The 18335-nt window shown below is 44.9% G+C and overlaps 1 protein-coding gene across 1 annotated transcript in view; it reads left to right on the forward strand.

The window, feature by feature from the left end:
• Positions 1 to 1618: 1618 nt before the first annotated feature.
• The window catches only part of PREP (prolyl endopeptidase), a 106564-nt gene continuing 89847 nt past the window's right edge, over positions 1619 to 18335 (forward strand). Inside the window, exons 1-5 of the mRNA XM_066607957.1 lie at positions 1619 to 1762; positions 2737 to 2811; positions 5041 to 5174; positions 9385 to 9515; positions 11960 to 12169. Coding sequence (XP_066464054.1) covers positions 1709 to 1762; positions 2737 to 2811; positions 5041 to 5174; positions 9385 to 9515; positions 11960 to 12169 — 604 coding nt within the window. The 5' untranslated portion in view covers positions 1619 to 1708. The remainder of the gene's footprint in view (positions 1763 to 2736; positions 2812 to 5040; positions 5175 to 9384; positions 9516 to 11959; positions 12170 to 18335) is intronic.

Raw genomic sequence — 18335 nt, forward strand, 5'->3', positions numbered from 1 at the left:
TGCGTACCCAAAGCCCCCAGGTTCTGATATCGGTGTTGTATACCTGCAGCATAGTAGCGGCCACCTAGACACGAGGCCCACACTAAGGAGCTGACGGGGTAGAGTTGGCACTTGTCACGGTGGCTCTTCCAGACTCTTCCCCAGACGGACGCACGCAACCTCGACAGGCCTCTACCAGGCAACGCTGGGACAGCAGTTACCTGTAAACGTATGGTGGACTGTAGATTTGTCACGCAACGCCACCGTTCCTTTTCACCGTAGCTTGTACCCGGCGGATAAATGAAGAGAGTCCACGCACACAGTTGAAACTTGAATACCTCAGTCACTGGGAACAGGCAGTGATCAGAGAACTTTACTGTAAGTTTGTCAGAGTATAAAGTTACACACACCAGTGCAGGAAAGGCAAAAAATGTGAGGTCAGGGAGGAGACACAGTATGACACAGGTCCTACAGTGCCTGCGATGCAGCACTGCCCCCCTCTGAAGTCTGTCACATTCCCTAACAGCACCATAACTTATTGTTACGTGGGTACATGAGAGGTTGCCTTTTAAGAAAATTAAAAACTAGAGATGAGCGAGCACCAAAATGCTCGGGTGCTCGTTACTCGAGACAAACTTTTCGCGATGCTCGAGGGTTCGTTTCGAGTAACGAACCCCATTGAAGTCAATGGGTGACCCGAGCATTTTTGTATATCACCGATGCTCGCTAAGGTTTTCATTTGTGAAAATCTGGGAAATTCAAGAAAGTGATGGGAACGACACAGAAACGGATAGGGCAGGCGAGGGGCTACATGTTGGGCTGCATCTCAAGTTCCCAGGTCCCACTATTAAGCCACAATAGCGGCAAGAGTGCCCCCACCACCACTATTTGCAATGGGATGTTAGCTCCGCCCCATCCCACCCATTGCAAATCGTGGCGAGGGGCGGAGAGGGGGCGGGAGCTCCATTCCTGCTCCTGGCTCTTCCATCCCCCCCCCCCTGCAGACAAGGACACCGTATATCGGCTCGGTGTGAAAACGCAGCCGATATACGGTCGTCTGAATAAGGGTCACGGGCTATTTCAGACGACCGTATATCACCTCGGTTTTCACGCCGAGCCGATATACGGTGTCCTTGTCTGCAGGGGGAGGAGGATGGAAGAGCCAGGAGCAGGAACTGAGCTCCCGCCTCCTTTCCACTATTTGCAACAGGAGGGGGCAGACGGGGGCGGAGCTAAGTAACGGTGCTCAACTCCGCCCCCGTCCCGCCCCTCCCATTGCAAATAAGCCCTAACGTAGTAAAACTGCCACTTGTCCCACAAAAATTAGCTCCCGTACAGCTTTGGCAACAGAAAATAACTGAAAAGCAATGATAAGAAATGCAAAGGAAGATTTGAGAAACTGCTGGTCATTAAAGTGTTAAATTCCTACAAATCAAATTGCCTCAGTCCATGCAGAGCATCGCATCCCAGAGCCCCCACATCATGCAGAGCATTATATTATATGCTAGTGCACAGAGACTCCACTACTGCAGAGCATTGCATCTCTGGAAGGACAATCCCCGAGCACATTGCAGCCGGCATCTCTGCACGGACTGGTGAAAATCCCAGGAAACTAACTTCAGATTGGCCCCTCCCACACAGGAGCTTGGTCACGTGGACGTGACGTCGACAGAGGTCCTTCAGCTTGCTAGCAGCCCATTCCCGCATCCGCGCGCTTTGTTTGGAGAAGATGCCGCAGAACAAGAGCTTCACCTACCCCGCCGTCACCCGGGACGGGAGCGCAGTGAGTGCGGGGAGCCCGCCTGTCCTCTGTGCAGTGCCGGGGGCGCGCCCTCACACCGGTGTCACGGGGCCTCGGGAACCGGAAGCCATGATGCCAGTGTGACTACAGAGCGGCCCCAGAGAGGGCTGTACCCCTGTATGGCTGCAGCACAGCATGCAGTGTAACCCTCACACCACACTGACTACTAAAGTTGCCTGTAGTCCTATTAAAGGCACAGTGCCCCATATGAGTCCCTGCAGTAATGACTGGAGCAGGGGTGTGACTGGAGGGGACGCGGTTGCAGTTGGGCACAGGAGCATTAGGATTCATGCCCACGGCCGGGCCGGATTCCACCTGCGAAACCCTCATAGCAGAATCAGACCCGGCGCCCCCCAGAGACCCCATACTCACCTCTCCGGATCCGCCGCGAGAGTGTCGGCTGGCACATGACGCAGATTCCTGCGATACTTCCACAGTGCCCACTGCGCGGAGTATCGCGGGGCGGACGGCTTCCATTGACTGCAATGGAAGCCGTCCGTGTGGTTTTTTTCCCCCCTGCACAGAATAGAACATGCTGCGATTCTCCCCCGCTAGTGGAAAATCACAGTTGACTTCTGCTCGTGAGCAGCAGAGGCTCTTTTAATATGGCATGTCTATGGACGGACATTGCTGCGGTATTTGTGGTGGGTGTCTGGCCATGATTTCCATAGCGATAATCCGTCCGTGGGTATTCAGCCTTGGGGGGCCCATAAGGTCTCTCCTCCCCATATAGGGAGCCCAGTACTATGTATACAGCATTATAGCTGGGGGCCCTGTTACAGGTTGTGCCCAGGAGCTTCAGGTTACCCTCTAGGCTGAAGCATCTTAGAGGCTTCCCACAGACCGAGCCAGGCTGCTCTGGTTGTCCCCCCTCACACTGTATTCCAGGAGGCTGCCGTGTCCCTGTTCCCATCTGCACTAGATGTGTGAGGCTGTCTTGCTCTTGTGTTTTGCAGGTAGACGACTACCATGGGGTGACGGTAGCGGACCCGTACCGGTGGCTGGAGGATCCCGACAGTGAGCAGACAAAGGTACTTCTTCCACTGGAGGGTGTTGTACACCATATAGCATAGATGGGCTAAAGGGGTTATACCACTGTAGGCTTTTATCACCTGTCTATAGGATAGCTGATAAACATCTGATCAGTGGGGGTCTCGTGTCTCCCCCTCATAGTGAAGAGGACATTGCCCCTTAGTTCAATTTTAATGGGACTGCTGGAGATTGTATTCGGCTATTTCCATCAGCCCCATTGAAATGAATGGTGCGGTGCCACACATGCTTGGCCATCACTGCATTCCACCTGACATCCCTGCTGTGACCAGGAGAGGGGGACACAGGACCCCCTATGATGGGGATCGGCTCAGGCCCCAGGAGTGACACTCCACCGATCACACTTCTTTCTCATATCCTATGGATAAATAAGTGTATTTTCATACAACCCCCTTAATGTACTAGTTCTCTCCGTGATACTTGCCTCTTCATTGTTTTATTTTTTTCCACCAGCTAGTTGGTGCCCCAAAACCTTTTTTTGTCATTAACAGCATAAGGGCACATTCACACGGCCGTGATTTTGGCGTGTATTACTCATGTGATGCACGGCCGCTTGATACGCAGTCAGTGGAGTTAGTGAAAGCAAATGGACTTTCCTTGATCCGTTTACATTAGATATGTGCGAGGAAAAAGATCACCGCATGCTTTATTTCACCTTGTATCAAGCAGAGTGATCCCTATTCTTCTCTATGGGCAGCGTATGCAGCGCTGCCCATATGCAATACATTATGTATGGGTGGCGATATATGCGCAACCCCGATGTGAAACAGAGCACGGAATTAAAAAAAAAAAAGTCACACTGCACATGACCGCATGCATGCCCTCGCTGCCATATGTGGTCTCTGTTGGCTCTCACAATATGGTAAAACGCTGCAGGACTTCCTCAGAATAGAGACTTAGAACATCCTAAGCGTCGCTCTGCTCCAGCGCTGTTCGCTCTCCAGTGGGACTATGTACCTCTACAAAGATTCCGGCATTCCCTTCTATCGTTCCATGACTGATACCACAAGAATCCTGCCTTAAAATCCTCATCTACGTTCTTCTTGGTACCTTTATGTCCTTCGGGCACTGGATTTACTTAGTTCGTTCCCTGTTCTAGGCCACTAAGAGCAGCCTGCATTGTTGGCCTACTTTGCCAACCGGGCTCCCACTCCATAAGGAAAAAAAAAGAAGGGCATCACTTTGGCCGTATCAGCAGCATCCAGCGCGGTGACCTACATACCACATTACCATTTTTCTGGGGGGTTTGTTTTTTACATACAATAACAGACAGCCGGAGAGTCGGCTTCAAAACGGATTTCCTGACTGAATACATTCAGAAGCAGGCAGTACATGTCAAAAGTTTGAAAGTTGTCCTGCAAAGTGGATGCACAAAATATCAGGGTTAATGCGCATTGGACTAAGATGCCCCTATTTTATTAACAGACACAAGTCTCCTAATTAGGGATGAGCGAGTATACTCGCTAAGGCACTACTCGTCCGAGTAATGTGCCTTAGCCGAGTATCTCCCTGCTCCTCCCTGAAGATTCGGGGACCGCTGCAGCTGACAGGTGAGTTGCGGCGGGGAGCGGGGCAGAGTGGGCGAGAGAGAGAGAGATCTCCCCTCCGTTCCTCCCCACTCTCCCCCACAGCTCCCCGCCCGCCGCCGGCACCTGAATCTTTCGGGACGAGCGGGGAGATACTCGGCTAAGGCATATTACTCGAGCGAGTAGTGCCTTAGCGAGTTTACTCGCTCATCCCTACTCCTAATACATTTGTTTCATCGTTTTCCTGTTCATGCACCTAAAAAGGGTAGATTTTGACTACAATTTAGGCTAGTTTCTGACTTAAATTCTAGTAAACCTGCCATGCCCCCTGTGCTAAGCTCCACCCACTTTTTCTAGAAATAAGAAGCCTAGTGTAAAACAAAGTTGCAAATTTTTGTGCAAAAAAAAAAAAAAAAGCTAAAATCTTCTAATTTGTAGCGGCAGAGCGCTCAGCAAACAACTAATTAGGTGGTGATTCCAAGCAGCGGACCCCTGTAATCAATTATTGATGACCTATGCTTGGAACATGTTAAGTCCTGGACAACCCCTTTAAATGTTAATATGTGGCTGTCCATTTGATATTTCTGAAGTTTTCTAAACCGGACATACTAAGCTTGTTTTTCCACATGTCGTACTGTTGAATGTCAAAACTCCAAGTGCCTGACAATGTTTCTTCTTTCTCAGGCCTTCGTTGAGGCTCAGAACAAACTCACAATGCCATTTCTTGAACAATGCCCTGTCAGACAGCTGTTTAAGGAACGAATGACAGAGCTTTATGACTATCCCAAATATAGCTGCCATTTCAAGAAAGGAAAGAGGTAATTACATTTTTCTTTCTGACCACTATTTTGCACTGCCTTCACACTGGCGAGCGCGATATGGGGCAGTGAATCCCACCGTGTGAAATCCCCATGAATGCGAGGTGTTTTCATGTGAAAACGGCCTTGCATCGCTGCTGAAATGAAGGGAATCCCTCACTGCAGCTCTGATTTCTCTCATTGCTTTCAATGGGGCCAGCACTTCTGCCGTCAGCCCCATTGAAAACAATGGGGCTGCGATGCGAGTTCTCACAGCTAGATGGGACATGCTGTGATTTGTTCCCTGCACAGCATCGCGGTGTCATGCAGGAAAACATCGCTAAAGTGCATGACCCCATTCAAAAGCATGGGGTTCATATTGTGCGTCTTGCAACTCACAAATCTCGCACTATTTTCTTGCTAGTGTGAAGGCAGCCTATTAGAGATTTTTTTTTCTCCAACTGAGGGATCCATTTCCATGTAAAAAGTGACTGTAGCTTGCATTACAAATCATTTTGATGAACAAGATGTATAGTTTGAAGTCATTGGAGTAGGGTAAGTACCCGTGACTGACCAGAAATTTTTATTTTATCTTCTGATGTTCATTGAGGACCTGTTCACATAGGTGTATGCAAGTTATGTCCGAGATTCTCAGGTGCAAACTATGTACTGTCCAATCCCTGTGGGCAGTGGGCATTTCATGTCCGATCCTGTTTCGTGATGCGGACCAGAATGGGACATGCTATCTTTATTTTTTTTTTCTTTTCACATGGTCTGTATAAAAAAAAAAAAAAAAAAGGAAACCACTTGAGTGTGTAGCCTAATTGGCTACAAAGGGTTTGTGTGCTGTCCATGAAGCACATAGACTGGAAATACGTTTGCGTGAATGGGCCCTAAAGGTGCTTTTACAAATCACTTCTGGTTGTTTTAGAACAGGGGTGTCAAACTCATTTTCACCAAGGGCCACATCAGGCTTATGGTGACCTTCAAAGGGCCTATTGTAAGGCCGCCTGCAAAAGGCCGGGTCAGATCATGACCCGAGCCCCTGCAGGGACCAGCGCGGCACTCACCTGCTCCCGCGGCTCCAGCTCTGTGATGTACCGGCTGCCGGACAGCCGGCGCATGCACAGAGCCAGTGGCCAGGGAGTGACATTTCTGTGCGGGCCTCTGCGAGCCCCGCACAGTAATAGAGCATGCCGCACTTTGTTTTTCTCGCAAGATTTCGCGTAGACAAATCGCGGCCGTCTGCATAGGATTGCGTTTTCTAACGCTATCCTATGGCAGCTACCACAGGCAGAAATTCTGCACGAAATCCCGCCGCGGAATTTCCACCCGTGGACAGGGGACCTAAGACAGTACAGTAAGGGCTCGTTCACACAAGTGTATTTGCGTACATAATATGCAGTGAATAGAAGCCATTGATTTTAATGAGTTAATTCACATGATCTATATTTTCACACAGCATGACCTATTTTGTTGCGTTCTACGCACCCCAATAGGTGATTGAAGTTAGTGGGCCGCGCAAATACGTGGTGAATGTGCGGGAAACCTGTGTATTCACTGCATATTTGCGCACTATTTCAGTGGGTCCATCTGCGTTCTTTTTTGCGTACTCAAATATACAGGCATAAGCCATTTTCGATTGCGCAAATACGCAGCATATTTGTGTGACCGAAATACGATTACACCCGTGTGTACAAGACCTAATAGTGACCCTGATAGTGGCCCCAGTAAAAATAACGACCCCCACAGTGGCCCAATTAGTAATATTAACCCCCTCAGTAGTAATACCCCCATAGCAATATTAACTCCCCTCAGTAATAATAAGCCCCCCCCTCAGTAATAATAGTTCCCCCTTAATTCATATACTTACCTCATCTTTTCTGTCAGCGTCGCTCCCCCTCTGCTCGCTCTGAGCCCAGATGTATTCTGACGTCAGTGTGTGCGCCTGGCACGCTTCCTCCCCAAGTCCTCTCCTGCGAAACTGAATAGCAGGGGACTCAGGGGAGGAGGATACCGGCTGCACACTGACGTCAGTGTGCGCCCGGATCAGCGGTAACAGCGCGATTACCAGCGGGGAGGTGCGGCACCCTAGCTGGTAATTGCTGCAGGGGTGAGTGGCGTCAGCACCCCGCGGGCCACATAACATGAGGCAGCGGGCCGGATTCGGCCTGCGGGCCTTGTGTTTGACACGTGTTCTAGAATCTGTGTCAGAGTTGATGAAGTGCAGAGCGCCGAAAACATATTGCATGGCTTCCTATGAAATGTGACCTAGTATATGTGTGTGCCTGAAATAGGGAAAATAGATTGTAAGGCGCATTGGGAACATGATGTGAGCGGCCAGCTCTGTAAAAGCACTGTGGTGCTATATAACATGAATAAATGTATTGGACTGCCTCTAAGTATATAGTGTGGTGTGAAATCTTAGAGGGGTTGTCCACAATTATATATTACATTTTTCTATAAAATCACATAATTTTCTATTGGAGGGGGAAAAAATGTTGTGTTTTTTTTTACAATCTATATAGGTATATATTACACACAGTGGATATAAAAATGAAGTCTACAAACTCCTGTTAAAATGCCGTGTTTTTGTCATGTTAAAAAAAATAATAATCATTTCAGATGTATTTCCGCCTTCAGTGTGACCCATTACCTGTACAACTCCATTGAAAAACAAACTGAAATCATTAGGGTGGAAAAATGTATAAAAGAAAACGTAAAATGTGGTTTCATAAATATGCGCACGCTAAAACTAATACTTTGTTGATGTATCCTTTTGACTTTCTGACTGTATTCAGTGTGTCGTGGCATGTTGATGCCAGGACAGACCTGTCATTCTGCCAGTATGCGGGACACTGGTTAGCACACGTTGTGCTGGAGCTGCTGCATACTGGTATGCCACCTGAGAGTCATGCCTGTGAGAGAGGGCTCTTCCAAAGCGTTGTTGTTCTTCTAGTGAAGCCATTCTTGTGTTGATTTGGGGGTATGCTTTGTGTCATTGTCATGCTGAAAGGTGAAATTCTGCTTCATCTTCAGCTTAATAGAGGCCTGAAACTTGTGTACCATAATGGGCAATGGGCTGATATTTGGAACCGTTCATAATTCCCTCCTCTCTGACTAAAGCCCCAGTTCCAGCAGCAGAAAAACACCCCACAGCATATTGCTGCCTGCACTGTGCTTCACTGTGGGTCTGGTGTTTTTTTTTTTTTGTTTTTTTTTATTGCTGCGCAGTTTTGGCTTTGCACCAAATATATCTTTTGGAATTCTGTCCAAAAAGTTCACTCTTTCTTCTCATCAGACCAGAACACGTTCTCCTGTGTGCTTCTGGAAGAAATGATGTAGGTTTTGACAAAACATAGTTGGGCTTGGATGCTTTTCTTTGTTAGAGAAGTCTTCTGTCCTAGCACCCAACGCCATAGCCCAAACATATGAAGAATACAGGAGATGGTTGTCACATGCTCTACACAACCAGTACCTGCCAGAAATTCCTGCCACTCCTTTAGGCCCAATGCCCACAGACGGATTTTTGCTGCGGAATTTCTCGGCCAGACGCCCGCTGCGAATTCCACAGCAATGTTTGTTCATAGCATGCTATGTTAAACGATTCTTCCATGCCCACGAGCGGAAACCAACTGCGACTTTCCGCTTGCGGGGAAAAATCGCAGAATGCTTTATTTGGTGCGGGAAATCAAATGGACGTCCTCCATTACACTCAATGGTGGAAGCTGTGTGATCCGCGGCAATTCCAAAATGTCAGTTTTTAAATCGCTGCGGATCAGCGTCCAACAGTGCAGGGCATGGCGCGTCGGCTGAGACACTTGCGGCGGATCCGGACAGGTGAGTATGTGTCTCTGGCTGGGTACGGGCTACAAAATCCTACTAGAACAGCTGAACTTTATATGGGGGAAATGAGAATCACTGTTAATAATTATAATGACAGCCGTGTACGGACTACTACCAACATGAGTTTAATTATGATTGGCTAATTTGAACACACCCACATCCCCAAATATAAGAGGGTGTTATGCAGCCACATTTATTTTAGTTTTGTTATTTTTATTTTTCCATCCTAAAAGATGTTTTTCAATGGCATTGTACAGATAACGGGTCACATTGAAGGTGGAAATGATTCATCTTTGATTTCTCTTTTAACCAGACATGCGTATCTGTGATGGACATGCTTATATAATATTGTACCAAATATGACTCCTTTTCTTTCTCATTTAAGGTATTTCTATTTTTATAATTCTGGACTTCAGAATCAACGAGTGATGTATGTTCAAGATTCTCTAGATGCTGAACCTCGGGTTTTTCTGGATCCTAATAAACTTTCTGAAGATGGCACTGTTGCGTTGCGAGGTTAGACCTTCTTTAGACTTTAAAGGTTATTGTGCAGGAAAGTGTCAGAAGGTCTATGAGATACTTAGTTATGAACTTGTAAAGAGTTGTTATGGTGCCAGTTCATTCATTTAAAAGATGTGATTTCTAAATTATGTATTAATTCCTTCTAGTTATCTAGCCCATTAAACCTCCATGACATAAATGTCTACAAAGGACTGGCTTATGCTAGTGCTCCATTTCCACTGTTACATTTAACCCTGTAGATGCCTCAGTCGATGGCAACTGCAGCCTCCTGCAAATGAACACAACTTTGGAATGTCAGTGGGTTGACATGGCAGCTGGAGATCTAACAAAGTTGATGTTGTTTTTTTTTGTTTTTTTTTTTCTTGTTGACATATAGTCTTGTATTTTTCCTTTTTTTCTTGATCACATCATCCAAACTGCAGACATCATGCTATAGAGCAGGAGGAGCTGAGCAGATTGATATATAGTTTTATGGGGAAAGATACAGTATAACTTGTATTCCAATAGGCGGTCCTATCAGTGATTGACAGCCATTTCTGTATAAACAATCATACACAGAAAGCTACCAATCACTTTTTTAGTACTGCACACTGGTACTTTAAGCCCAGAATGAGCAGAGCTTTTTAGGGGTTGTGCCAAAATCTAGTTATCCCCTAACTATAGGATAGGAGATAATTTTATGATCCGTGAAGGCCCCAGAAGTCAAGACTCCCACCAATCTCAAGAACGGGGGTTCTGAGAGTTTCTTCATGAATGGATCAGCCACTCCATTCATGTCAATAACGGTGCCAGAAATTGCCAAGTACAAGTGCTTGGCAATCTCCAGCGCTGTCACTGAAATGAAGAGAGTGGTGACACACATACTTATCCTACACTCCATTCATGCAGGGACTGTCCGATCCCTGTTTTGGGGATTGTTTGATGTCTCAGTTCGATCCGCATAATCATAAAGTTATCCTTTCTCTTATGGATAGGAGATAATCTTAGATTTTTGGTCCAACCCCTTAAAGTGAATAAAATACAAGTCTTTCCCATAAAACTATATACAATCTGTTCAGCTCCTCCTGCTCTACAACATGATGCCTGCAGTTTGTACATTGTGTTCAAGCTGACAGATTCCCTTTAAACAGTCAAGTTTTATTAACCCATTTAGGACCAGCCACAGTAAATTTACAGCCCCTGGTCCTGGGCTTAGAGCACCGCCGATATTAAAATTATGGCACTGCCTTAAGTCTCCTGGCTCTGCAATCAATCAAGCTGTTAGTGACAGCTGATAACCCAGAGCAGAAGGGGGTTTTAACCTTTTCTGCCTTCTGCTTCCCCGATACAGTGCTCAATGAGTGGTGAAAGTGAAAGTAACATGCACTTTCACTACAGGAGGGGAGGGGGGTGGGGGTAACGTCCCGGGATTCCCTGCTACTGCAGAGCTGGAGGGTCAGACTAGACCCTGGCAGATCTGCAAGTGACTAATGTCACTACAGGGGTTGCTTTCCCTTGTAACTGGGGCTCCTATGGACGCCCCAGCTACAGTGGGAAAGTGTCAAAGAAAAAAAAATACATGACGTCATGGGGGACATAGTAAAAAAAAAAAAAACATAATTACATACATCATAAAATAAAATAACAGAATAAAACGACAATATATACAAAGCAGATGCCAACAAAAACCGTCACCTATGCGCCCTGTAACCCAAAACCATACATAGTATATATCAAAACGTCCAAAACAAATAGAGGAACCCATTCCCATACTTTATTTTAGTGTAAATATAAAAATAATAATAAAATAAAAAAATATAAATGTAAAAAAAATCACTTTTTTAGCCTTTTACCCCCAATAAAACAAAAAAACAGGAAAAAAAAGTTAGTGGGGGGAAAAAAAATAGACCTATATGTAAAGGAAAAAAAAATAGAGCAGTAAAACCTCCACATGGGTAAAATCCCTTAAAAAGTCTGGTCCTTAAGGTACAAAACAACTTGGTCCTTAAGGGGTTAAAGAAAACAAGTAGACATGCAAAGAGTAAGGCTGCTCTCACACATGGGTTCACAAAACGTTGCATCCGAAATCGGCGTATTACCACGATTTCACGTGCCGTTTTTGAATGCATGCTACAGCCTTTGACAGCATTCTTAATGCATCCTGTCATTGTGTTGGGTGATGAGGTACATCACTAAGTATTAAAACGCACGAAAATAGAGCAGACAAGTGCTAGTCTGTGAGGTCTCGTTGGAATCCGTGGAGGCATTGTACCGCGACTATATTACGTCAAAAAGCGGGCTGTGTGAGAGTGGCCTAAGGTAGATTCTGCAATAAGTGCAAAGGTTTGTGCATGACTTGTTATACAAGTGTTAATAAAGAATATATATAGGACCACAGGAGTTCTGTTATAGTGTCTGTCTGTACTGAAGTAGTAATTTAGCATGTTACCTGTGTCTAGGCTATGCATTCACTGAAGATGGAGAATATTTTGCCTATGGGTTAAGTAACAGCGGCTCAGACTGGGTTACAATCAAATTCATGAAGGTCAGCAACCAAGAAGAGCTCACGGATGTTCTGGAAAGAGTGAAATTCAGCTGCATGTCTTGGACTCATGATGGTGTTGGGATGTTCTACAACTCTTATCCTAAACAAGAAGGCAAAAGTGATGGTGAGTTACATTAGTTTGCTTTAGGGCTCCTTGACACTCAGACACACTATTTTAACAGCATTTTTAAACACTTGTAAAAAATGCTATTAAAATCAATGGTTTTCCATAAAGTATATTAAAAGTGCCTTTTTAATAGCATGTTTTTAAAATTATTTAAAAAGCATTTTTTCCCATTTTTGAAGTCCAACATAAAAGCCTATGGGGAAAAAATGGCAGAAGGCAAACTGGAAAACAAAAATCCTACTCCACAAAAACACTCTGTAGACTTTTCAGTAATGTGCTATGGACTTTTACCAGTTTGCACTTCATGATGTACATTTATGTTATCGTAAGTGGATAGTTGTCACACAATGCCGTACATGATTGCATGGGCACATCTGTAAAGGCTGGGATTGGAGTTATCAGTTTAGATACATAATCAGATTATGGTGTATATTATGGAAGCAATCAAGTGATCACATCTTCAAGTCCCCCTTTTTGAAGTGTGTGTAAAATGAGAATGCTTGGTCTGGGTGAGAATGTGTGTAAGTGGGTAAGTAACTGGTTCAGTGATATAAAGCAGAGGGGGGTTATAAATGGTACATACTCTGATTGGGTCACCGTTACTAGTGGGGTACCACAGGGGGCAGTATTGAGCCCTATTGTTTTTGATACATTAATAATCTGGTAGAAGGATTGTACAGTAAAATATCGATATTTGTAGATGATACAAAACCATGTAATTAACATGAGAGTACAGAATGACGTTGCAAATGGATCTGGGTAAATTGGGGGATTGGGCAGAAAGGTGGCAACTCAGGTTTAACACTGATAAATATGTGATTGTTCTCAGTAAGAGAAACCAAGTAATCTTGTAGATATGATACCTTTTAATGCCTAACAAAAAGACATGATGTTACAGTGAGCTTTTGGATACTCTCAGAATCCTTCCTCAGGCAAAATGAAACAGATTTGAATGGGACATACATAAATACAAATGTTCACACATGAATAGGCACAGAAACTGGAGACTAATTTGTACCAGACAAGATGATCCAAATCTGTTTGATTTTGCCTGAGGACGGATTCTGAGAGGATTCGAAAGCTCACTATAACATCATGCATTTTTGTTATCCATTAAAAGGTATCATATCCACAAGATTACTTGTTTTTTCTTATGGAGAACAATCGCATTTTGCTCTACTGGCTAACACGGTGCCAAAGTTTTTTTTCGTCTTACACTGATAAATGTAACGTTATGCTCATGGGCAGGGGAAATGCATATCACGATTACACACTAAATGGGAAACTATCGGGAAACACTAACCAGGGTAAGGACTTGGAGATTTTAGTTAACTGTAAGCTTCACTGGAGCAACCAGTGTCAGGCAGCTGCTGCCAAAGCAAATAGAATCATGGGGTGCATCAAAAGAGGTCTAGGGAACATGATGAGAACATTGTTCTTCCTCTTTACAAGTCACTGGTCAGACCACACATAGAATATTGTGGATAGTTTTGGGCACTGGTACTGAAGAAAGACATAATAGAACTTGAGAGGGTTCAAAGGCAGGAAACTTAAAGGGGTTGTCCCGCGGCAGCAAGTGGGTCTATACACTTCTGTATGGCCATAATAATGCACTTTGTAATGTACATTGTGCATTAATTATGAGCCATACAGAAGTTATAAAAAGTTTTATACTTACCTGCTCCGTTGCTGGCGTCCTCGTCTCCATGGTGCCGACTAATTTTCGGCCTCCGATGGCCAAATTAGCCGCGCTTGCGCAGTCCGGGTCTTCTCCTGTTCTCTATGGGGCTCCGTGTAGCTCCGTGTAGCTCCGTGTAGCTCCGCCCCGTCACGTGCCGATTCCAGCCAATCAGGAGGCTGGAATCGGCAATGGACCGCACAGAAGAGCTGCGGTCCACGGAGGAACAGGATCCCGGCGGCCATCTTCACCGGTAAGTATAGAAGTCACCGGAGCGCGGGGATTAAGGTAAGCGCTCCGGTAAGCTTTCTTTAGGTCCCTGCATCGGGGTTGTCTCGCGCCGAACGGGGGGGGGGGGGTTGAAAAAAAAAAAAACCCCGTTTCGGCGCGGGACAACCCCTTTAAGTAATAAACTGAATGGGCGGACTACAATGCAAGGAGAGGTTGTCAAAATTGGGTTTATTCAGTTTAGAAAAAAAGACAGCTGAGGAACCATCTAATAACTATATATCAGGTGACAATGCAGAGATCTATTCCATCATCTGGTTATACCCAGGACTGTGACTGTAACAAGAGGGCATCCTATGCATTTAGGCGACAGAAGGTTTCTACACCGACATAGGAGGGTTTTTTGTTTTTTATCCTGTAAGAGTAGCAAGGCTATGGATCTCTCTGTCTGAGGACTTGGGGATGGTGAACGCGATAAGAGTTTAAGAGGGGACTGGACACCTTTCTTGAGCGTTACAATATTACATGGTATAGTCACTAGTTACTTCAGAAGGGTCGGTGATCCAGGGATTATTCTGACTGCCAGAGTTGAAGTCATTTTTAGAGATGAGCGAGCGTACTCGGATAAGCACTACTCGCTCGAGTAATTGGCTTTATCCGAGTATCGCTGTGCTCGGGTCTAAAGATTCGGGTGCCGGCACGGAGCGGGGAGCGGCAGGGGAGAGCAAGGAGGAACGGAGGTAAGATCTTTCTCTCCTTCTCTCCCGCCCGCTCTCCCCTGCTCCCCGCTGTGACTCACCTGTCAGCCGCAGCGGCACCCGAATCTTTAGACCCGAGCACAGCGATACTCGGATAAAGCCAATTACTCGAGCGAGTAGTGCTTATCCGAGTACGCTCGCTCATCTCTAGTCATTTTCTTTCCCATAAATGAGAAAAATTGGCTTCTACCTCATTGGTGTTTTTCGCCTTCCTCTGGATCAACATTGGGAGGGTGGGAAGTGGTAATAGTATGTTAGGCTGAAAAACGACTCATATTATCATAGGCTGAACTAGATGGACTTAAGTCCAAAACAGACGCATTTTGGGAAGAACCTTCAATGTATGGGACATGGGTAATCACATTAGGGTCACGTCTGACTTTTTTTTTTCTTTCTAAAAATTGCTGAATCGGGGTAATGAGTTGTTTCACTGTTAACACTGGGCCAAACACAAAAAAAAAGTTAATTTAGAATTTTACTATCTACAAAAGAAAAAAAAAAATTTCACCTCCACTTTGCTTTAATTTTTGTGAAGCACCTAAAGGCTTAACAAACTTTCTAAGTGCAGGTTTGAATACATTAAACGATGCAGTTTTGAAAATATTATGATTTATGGGTAGTTTCTAATACAAAGTCTCCTCAAATTATGCCGACATAAAGAAGGCATATGGTAAATGTTACTCATATGGCACAAATTTGCTAAAGGGTTTTTCTGAGTTGTGCAAGGTCTGTACAACTTGCTCCTCGTGTTCACCTGGGACTTAGTCCTCTTTGCCTATTTTTGTTTACAGGTTGCAGATCTGTCCGGCTTATGGGACATCACAGGCACTACAGCCAATAACAGAACTCGGCGCTGAACTGTTTTTGGCTGCAGCGCCTATGATGATCTGTAAATGGGCTCGGACAACCTCTAAACGTGACATCAGAGGTGAGACCCAGAGCAATGCCACCGCAAAACAGTAGGAGCTGGGAGAGGGGAGTAGATGCTCATTTTTATTTATGTTAGAGCATGGGGAGCCGTTTGTACAGAAATTCTACAACTCGAAAAACCCCTTTTGAATTTCTCTGCTTGTAAGACAGAATAATTAGACTAGTTGCATCAACAAATATTTACTACTCAATTAAAATACAGTGGAGAAAAACACAGAGGATCAGCATCCAAAGAAACTTTTTGGCTATTGGAGATCCATATTAAGGCTCATTGCAAACAAGAAGTTGTGTGATTCAAGCTTACACAGCCCTTAGTTTTAGCATATTAATAAACAAGGCCAGGTTTTAAAAATACGCTGACAACTAATGACCTACAGTTTGAGCTAAAAACGACAATCCTAATAGATTATGAGAGGAGCATTTTACATATGTAAAACAAAACTTACAGTATCAGTATTGCGTATCACTCCACCATATATTAAATTACAGCACAAAAGAATGGAGTAAGGACTACATACTTTTTACTATACAAAACACAGAATACATTGTAATCACATATTAGGAACAACAGATTTAAAAATATAAAAGAATCAATCCTAGTTGGGATCACAATCATATCGAATGTAAAGTAGAGAAAAGAGAGGCTGAATGCAATATATTTTTTAAACAAAATATAAATGTACAAATAGCAAAAAATACTATAAAAACACAGCAATGAAACTCTCTATAGGCTTCTGAAAAACTTGTGATAACATGGTTGCATAGCAACAATGGATATATCAAAGGCATAAAGAACACCCACCCATGATACAAAAAAAACTCCTAAAAAGTATAATAGGAGGTTGAAACGCGCGTCGGGATGTTTCTGCATCATAGGTATAGATGAGCGAGTATACTCGCTAAAGGCAATTGCTCGAGCGAGCATTGCCTTTAGCGAGTATCCCCCCCGCTCGAGACTGCAGGTTCGGGTGCCGGCAGCGGGCACGGAGCTGCGGGGGAGAGCGGGGCGGAACGTAGGGGAGATCTCTCTCTCCCTCCCCCCCCCCCGCTCCCTCCTGCTGACAGCCACTACTCACCGCTCCCCCACGCCGGCACCCGAACCTGCCTGCAGTCTCGAGCGGGGGAGATACTTGCTAAAGGCAATGCTCGCTCGAGCAATTGCCTTTAGCGAGTATACTCGCTCATCTCTAATCATAGGTGGTTTCCCTGTATGCTTCTGAATGCTCATGGTTGACACTTAATCACATTATACTTTTAAGGAGTTTTTTGAGAGAGGTTTACTGCCAAGATTTGCAATACTTTTCCACCATTTGTATATCTTAGACTTCGTCAGTAGACTGTATATAGCCTTTACCTCCATTATTTATTTATCCTATACCTTATACGATGAGTGTGATCCCACCTATGAATTTGGTACTTTCTTTTCTCTAGGCAGGTCTAGACATCCCCTAGCTTGGGCCTAGATGCACTTGAACCACATCCCTTCGAACCTATGCGAGACATTCCAGCTCGCCTTTTGGCATACAAGTTTGCCCTTTTGGTTGTTTTACCTCTCTCAGCGAAGCCTCCCTTTACTGTAGTACACCAGGACAAGGTGGTCCTTCATCCTATTGGCCACCTTCGTACCGAAGGTGGTGGCGTCACTACACATCAATGAGGACATTGTGCTACCATCCTTCTGCCCTGCAGACTCCCATCTGAGGGCACACTCGCTCTCTATAAGCTTTATTTAGTTTATGCTCGGAAAATCTATTTGGCTCAAATGTCCATTTTCAGGCTCTCTGACTCCTTTTTTTCGTAATTCCGGATTGTCCTAGAAAAGGCCTTACGGCTTCCAATATGACTATCTCACGCTGGATCATGTCAGCCGTTGTAGAGGCATATCATGCGAAAGGCAGGGATCCGCCCTTCGCGCTTTTGCACTTTTGACTCAGGCTAATTGCGCCTCTTGGGCAGCGCATAATGGAGCTACTTGGACCTCTTTACACCTTTAAAATTTTACAAGGTTCACACTTTTTGAACCTCTGACGCCCCTCTTGGTCGGCACATTTTGTAGACTACCGTATAACTGACTGCATGTCATCTTACATATTTTTCCCACCCCCTGGGGACTGCTTTAGAAAATCCCATGGTCCAAGCTGTGTCCACCAATGACAGACTAGAGAATAAGACTTTTGTACTTGCCGTGAAATGTTTTTATTGTTTCGTTCATTAGGAGACATAGCACCTCACCTGTTTTTTTGTTTTTTTTTTCTATTCTGAGACCCTTTCATCCAGAATTATGTATGCTTATCCACTGTGTTAAGGCTGGTTTACACGGGCCGATGATCTCTCAAACAACAGTTTGATGACAGCTTTGAGCGATCATTTTGCATAAATTTTTAAGTAGCTACTCAGCTACTGAAGAGTAAGTAAGTGTGCAAATAAAGCCTTAGCTGAATGCAGTGATCTGGATTAAGGTTTTCTCCAGCAGGTTTCGGGGTATTTTGTAGCTTCCAAATTGTATAGTGTGCACACATCATCAAGCAGATCAGACATAAGCTATCAATCTCATATCCAAAATGGCTCT

This window comes from Eleutherodactylus coqui, chromosome 1 (genome assembly GCF_035609145.1).
Source record: "Eleutherodactylus coqui strain aEleCoq1 chromosome 1, aEleCoq1.hap1, whole genome shotgun sequence".
NCBI lineage: Eukaryota > Metazoa > Chordata > Amphibia > Anura > Eleutherodactylidae > Eleutherodactylus > Eleutherodactylus coqui.